Source organism: Limulus polyphemus, unplaced genomic scaffold (genome assembly GCF_000517525.1).
Source record: "Limulus polyphemus unplaced genomic scaffold, Limulus_polyphemus-2.1.2 Scaffold2247, whole genome shotgun sequence".
NCBI lineage: Eukaryota > Metazoa > Arthropoda > Merostomata > Xiphosura > Limulidae > Limulus > Limulus polyphemus.
Genome location: NW_013667857.1, coordinates 173,644 through 180,887, shown reverse-complemented (window position 1 = coordinate 180,887; position 7,244 = coordinate 173,644). Strand labels below are relative to the sequence as shown.

General features: G+C 31.6%; 1 protein-coding gene across 1 annotated transcript in view; it reads right to left on the bottom strand.

Moving 5' to 3' along the window:
- Positions 1-6,029, bottom strand: part of LOC106466393 (RILP-like protein 1) — a 16,740-nt gene extending 10,711 nt beyond the window's left edge. The window contains exons 1-2 of the mRNA XM_022394393.1: positions 5,828-6,029; positions 1,539-1,674 (exon numbers count right to left, since the gene is read on the bottom strand). Of these exons, the coding sequence (XP_022250101.1) occupies positions 1,539-1,674; positions 5,828-5,980 (289 nt within the window). The 5' untranslated portion in view covers positions 5,981-6,029. The remainder of the gene's footprint in view (positions 1-1,538; positions 1,675-5,827) is intronic.
- Between the last annotated feature and the right edge of the window lie 1,215 nt (positions 6,030-7,244).

Below are 7,244 nucleotides of genomic sequence, written 5' to 3'. Positions count from 1 at the left end.
GTTTCTTTCTTTCTTTTTTTTTTTTAGGGGGGGGGGTTTCGTGGAGCTTAATGGTTTTACTTATGAAAATGCCCCACAGTGGTACAGCGGTATGTCTGCGGACTTACAACGCTAGAAACCGGGTTTCGATACCTGTGGTGAGCAGAGCACAGATAGTCCTTGTGTAGCTTTGTGCATAATTAAAAACAAACAAACTTATGAAAAGATTTAATATTTCACCTGAAACTCTTAAATAAATAAAATTGTTTATTTGTTATTATGATATTATTTACGTCATAAGGTTGATATTCAAGTTTCCTCTTCTGTTACATGTGTTATGTGAAGCAAAACGTGTGCAGTTTGTTAGAATATTTAACAATATAGTATGCAATAATTTTAAAAAAATATTTTAGTTATAAAAGAAAAAATACGTTGTATATATCTATATATAGATATATATGATCGTATGTTAATTTCCTGTAGAAATTCTTCCATAGAAACTTCAGCGATACAAGTCCTTTCTTAAATAAAACTAGTTTATTCTTTCTCAATACAACTTTGCAATAAATAGAATTTCCACAGTCACTTTCACTTAAACACACGCTATAATTTACAACGATTCACGCACTTTACTTACGGTCACTACCGCTCACTTGAATCAATTATCTGTCTCTATATCTCTCTTCAATCTGCTATTCTTTATGCCGTCACTCTCCCTCTCCGCTTTATTTGCCGGGCTTATATACAAAAATAGAGGGCGACTGGCAAACACTAGAGTTGGCAGAAACAGTCATGATCCTTCTAGAAACTCATGACGTGTTACCAGCGTCACGTGACTTCCGCTGTCGTAACAATATGACTCAATTGTTGCGATGCACCCATAATGAAATATATTTCGCTTTTAAACCTGTCTGTTCCTAATACAAAACTCGTCAGTTTTACGATATGAAATTTCTTATTTTATTTGAATATGAGTCCTAGAATCACGTGGTAGTAAACTTTTATAATTAATTCATCCTAGTGAGTACTTTAAGTAACTACACATTGGTAGTGTTCAGCCACATTTTACCATGATATTCTTGTTTCTGGCGTATCATTGGCCAAAATTATTATTGTATAATATACGTAATCTATTTCTCGACAGGCCTAGTAGCATTTCGACAAGTTATACAGTAGATGACGTTTCACATTGAAACGCTCTGAAAATACGTTTCTAAAATGCATGTTATGTTTCAAGTTTTGAAAACGAAACGGAGTTTTTCGAGTGTCAGCGCAGCCAAATAGAAATTAAGAATAATTAAAATAATACAATGATTTTAAGAATTGGCCAACTTAGTAAATATTTAACACCATTATCGACAAAGAGGTTTACAAATCGGACATCCAGAGCTAATTGTATCGCAGAGTTATTAATAATGGGTTTTTTAAAGTGACACCTATAAATTATTGAAAAATAAGCACACACACACACACACACAAAAACCACTTGCCAGATATTTCGAGCATGATCGAAAGCGTTACTGGTGTAAAAGGACTTAGCAATTTTAAAAAATACACACCACATCTCTCGAAATCTTCGTTTTCTTTTTCTCGTAGGATGATATTCAACCTGGTGTTTTCTTCTTGTAATCTAGCGAGTAGTTCACTTAGACACCTTGTTTCAGCCCTCCAGCTCTCTTCTACATGTTCCAAGTCCTATAAGTTTGGGAACATTATTATACAATGTGTACTAGTATCCTGTCGTATTTTGTAAAACTATAGCAACTAATAAACTATATACTTAACCCTAAAATAAAATATATATAATATAACACCAGGTTATCACTTACAACAGCACAGTGGAGTTTCTTGCTAAAGATGTGCTACAGGGTGCAAATACACATAAATACGTCATGCAGCACGTGCCTATATCTCGAACCGCATAAAGTGTGCTATTTGACACAATTACACCGAGTTATTATCTACGGTTACATGTGTTTCTTACACCACGTGAGCCTTCAGGGGTTTATATATTCAACATAATTTAAAACCATTATCTGGAGCTTTTTTTGTATGTCACTGGTAAATAATTTTTCTTTAATTCTAGAAATTTCTGGATGAGTTTACTCGAGGTTTTCACACAGAAGCTATCTTTGTCTCAGTAGATCACATCCTGAGTTGTTTTAAATTCTCACGTTTAATCAACCCACGAGGAAAAGTATAATTTATGCTACTTGTTTATGCCCAATAAATTACGCCAAGAACTAATTAAGAGTAAAGGCAACTAGCCATTCCTGAATTTGAATAATATGCGATTAGCAACAAGAAAATCAGCGTGCAAGTTTAAACGAAAAAGCAAAAATATCAATTTCATATATAATCATTCATAACTTTGAACGTAAATTATATTCTATATCAAAGTATGTACTTTTATAAACACACATACATATTTATGTGCCTATTTAAGTACTCGTGATATTGTTGTAAACTATATTTTCAATATTTTTTTATTTAGAGGGTGCAAGATGTTAAAATCAAGTAGTCTTAGAATAGCTATAAAGTTCACGATTACGCCAAGAATCTTGTAACTTCGTCTAATATTTAGATAAGGGTATATTAATTATAAATACAAGTAAATATCTAGTTCAATGATACTAGTGAAAATTATCACGTTTATTCTGCTATTCAGTTACTCGGTGAGTTACGAGTTTATTTATCTCTCAAAGCTAATTAAGTTAGACGTACGTTTAGCAGTTTTTATTGAAACGTTTTATTTACAGTAAGACCTATCATTAGTCTTCGATTTTATGTTCAAATATTGTTGGTGAAAGTAGGCCTACGACTGAGCTTAACTGTAACAAACGTTATTGAAGAATTATATTAATTCGTTATCTCCACTTGGACTGTACTTCACATTATTTCCACAAAATAATTCAAAAGAATCCTCTGAACAGTAGAACACGTCACACTATATATATATATATATAATTTGTTTATATTTTACGTTAGGCCTAATAATTACCGTATAAACAGTTGTAGTTTATTATTTGAAACAAACCTAGGCCTAATGTTTGTTAAGTAGAAATAACAATTAATTATCACTTGTCTATGGGGTCCATGCTTTTTAAGTAATTTTTTTTCTAAAACTATCTGTTATTGAACAACTTGTGAGACCAGGACTCAGTTGGTTACAAAATACCGAATACAAAAATGCACAAAATTACAACAAATATCGTAGTTAATTCTATTAATTATTGCTAGGGTCCTCTATATATTTTACACAGAACATAAGATGCTTCCTCAATTTATTTTGACTATTTCTCTACATTTAGTTTTGTAATTTGGAGGTAAAACGATTGACGTGTGAAGAACACGAGTAACCTCAAGTTATATTTAGTAAAACTGATAAGCGTTGAGTAACTTTCGACTGTTGAATTTGGTACTGAACTGAGTAATTATTTTAGTACAATTTCTCAATTATAAGGCCTTGAATCGATCAAATCACCAAGACCTTTCGTATATATTAAAACAATAGTATCTTCATTGTACCACGCAAGCGTTATCTGTGCTGGATATGTTATCTTTATTATATTTTAAGAAATAATACTACAAAACAAAAGGCACTGACTTTGCACCTAATTTCCTTCACCTTAGGATTGCTTCCTTGAACTTTAGTACACACACACACAATTCCATGTGACTTTAACGTAATTAATCATAAATAGAGGTTACCTATTCATAACTTTAGTTCCACTAAAACTGAGATCGTCCCAGTTTTTAGCCTTTTTTTTTGTCCCAATCAAAAACAGTAAAAGTATAAAATAGTTCAAATTTCTCTGTACGTCATTATGAGTTGGATTGTAATTGTAAACGTCTCTTTTTAAATGTAACTTGGAGAATCACCTGACAAAAATAAATCACACGGTGCAGTGTTCCCTCCCTCTCTACTACGTTTTCTTAACCTTACCTGTCATCTGGTAGCCGCAGGAATTCAGATTTGAAGATGTACCCAGCCTCGAAAAACAAAACGAAGAAGTAATATTTTTCTTTTAAGTAGGTTAAAAACAAACAGACAACAGAGACGCACTTTCTATTTTATTTGTTAGTTTTTAACTATATTAAGCTTTTAAAAAATGGATTCTCTGTGGTTTTAAAACGCGATGCAATAAACATCAGATTATTTAGCAAGTCTAAAAAGTATGTTGTTGTAATTTGAACTGTTTCGGGGTATTACAGTGTCACTCCGCGTGGAAAAAATAGTCCCAATTTTTCAATCTGATAATGCTAAACATAAAATTATTTTAAACACGAGCCATTAACAACTATTTGACAGGTAACACGGTATTAGTAAATGATTTTATTTGTAGCTGAGAGAAACAATATTAAAGTATTGACCACTTAGACTTAGAGCGTGTTCTTATTTATACTTCGTAATCCAATTTTCATGGACCCATGACAAGCTTCGTTAAAGACTACTAACAACGTTTTGGATGACCACCAAACAGATCATATAGATCTTACTTAAGTCCATTAATTCTGTATAAATGGACACATCACGGAAACGAAGGATAAAAAAGAAAACCATTATAATTTATATAATAACAAATGTATTGAATTTTAAAATTATCACCACATAATTTCTCACCTTCAGACTGAAATAAAACTAATTCCATTTTAAGCCTACCGTGTGGTGAAAACACATCAGTTTGATAATTACACACAGTTTGTTTATCTCCTGATGAGAGACTAAGCGTTACGAGAAAAGTTGAACACTTTAATTCTGTTTGTCTATGTATATTTTTACGCAAAGCCTTAAAAAGCGTTAAATTAAACAAATTTCTTACACGTTTCTTTCTTGAAACGCCGAGTGTAATAAATTTCTATGATATTTGGTTAAACGAAATACTGCAGTGTGGAGACGAAGATCGATGAAATGATTGAATTTACTGCATTAATACAAGTCATTAAAGTAACTACCTTTAATTTTAACAATTGAACAGAGTTTTAGATAGTATTGTTCTCTGTTTAATTGTTAGTTTTAAATATGCTAGTTTTAACTTTTCGCGAAACTAAGTATTGTTCTCTGTTTAATTGTTTGTGTTTTAAATGTGCTAGTTGTAACAATTCACGAACTTAACAAGTTTATTCAGACAGTATTGTTCTCTGTTTAATTGTTTGTGTTTTAAATGTGCTAGTTGTAACAATTCACGAACTTAACAGGTTTATTCAGAGAGTATTTTTAATATTAGTCATTTGTTAAGATAACAATATAATATAGTTTACTCTTGGTGTTGTAGATAACTGTTTTAATCAGTTGTTAAATAACAATCTCAATCAGAGAATTTACTTATAATTTTATAATGGTATTTTAATTATTCATTAATATAACAATTTCAGTCAGAGATTTTATTCTTAAAGTTACAAACGACTATTTATTCATTAGTTAAGCTAACAATATCAATCACCGAATTTACTCTTAAAGTTAAAAATGGCCATTTAATCCATTTGTTAAAATAACAATCTTAATCAGAGTTTACCCTTGAAGTAAAAAAAAAAGATTTTTTTTATTCATCCATTAATATGGCAACATGAATCAGAGACTTCACTCTTAAACGTGACTATTATAATCGTTCATTAAATTAACAATCTCAATCAGAGATATTAAGTCTTAAAACTAGAAATGACTGTTGTAATCATTGGTTAAACGAACCTCTTTCAGAAAATTTTGTTCTCTGTTTAATTGTTAGTTTTAAATATGCTAGTTTTAACTTTTCGCGAAACTAACAACCTCGAAATTTTTATCTTAACATTCAGAGTGAAATCCCTGATTGAGTTTATTAACTTAATTAATCATTAAAATATTTGTTACCTCCTCAAACCTTTTCTGATCTTCTAGTTTTTCTTTCTTTTCGGTCAGAAGCAACTCCACAGTTGCGCGTAAATCAGAATTCTGAGAACAAAGTTCATTGTTACTTATTATGCAAGCTTCAAAAATTTCCAATACTCTTACGACCTTAGCCATCAGATCTGTAACTAAAACAGTTCCATGTTTCTCCAGGATCTTTTCGAAATCCTTTCCAATGTTAGCAGCGTGTTCATAGACATCTTCAAGCCCCGCGTCCACTACGATAGCGTTCATAGTTGTTGATGCTTCATTACTATCATAAACTCGACAGGCTGCTAACCTATCAGTGATATTTACTTATTATAACCGTAAGGAGGCTACAGAGATAAGAGATCTTAATTGTTCCTTTTAACATATAGTTAGTTCTTTCTTCATAATCGATGATAAAGTTTGAATAAATAAATCTCTTTATGTGTTTATTTAATTACTATGTATACGATTTTCAATATAAGATTCATTTTTCAATCAATAAATAATGATAATAATCCTTCGCCATTTGATTTGAAAATCGCAGAACGAGACTGATGACGTCATAGCGAGGGAGGTGTCATCTAAGAAAAGATAAACGGTTAGACTTGTACGTGTATTATACTCGTCATGCTGTGATAAATGCACGAGAGATTCGTACCTTGACTATGATGTTATAGATAAAAAAAATACATATTTTAAGTTTTTGTGAACATTTTCATCATATAACAAACAATGAAGAAATCTTGGTGCTAATGACGTCATAGAAGTAACCGCATGATAATTCGAAGTAGATTAGTTCTCTAAGTTACTTTTCACGTTTATTCGCGAATGTGATAGAATTCAGTTTAGATTTTCATTAAGGATAGTTTCAAAAACTATACCTTGTCTTGCGGAAGAAGATAGACTGTAATATATATAGCTGTTTTATGTAAAAGACGATACATTAAGATAAAGTCCCCTGACGTTTATATTATCGATCAAACTGTCAGCATACCTGCTCAAACCAGAACAGTTAACGTGAACAATAGGATGTGTGAGGAAAAATATCATGTTCCAATGTGTAAATCTTGTTAAAAAGAAAGTTAAAAGAGACACAGATGTAGCAACTGTAATATCATTTACTGGCCGAGTTGATGTTTAAATGTAGCAGCCAAGTAATGGTGTGAGAGAACTAAGGTCACGTGGTGACGCTGTCCAATGAACAAAGAAACCTGGTTTACCTGTTGAATTCACGTTTCTTGGTTCAGATCTACAAGGAGATCATGAAGTGAAGATCATACTTGAAAATCATTGTGTTTTAGTTTTACAGAGATCAATCCCAAGAGTGAAAGGTGTGAAACTAAGCACAACCTACATTCACGTTTCACACCACACATCCATATTTCACACCCGCATCATTATCCTTAAGTGA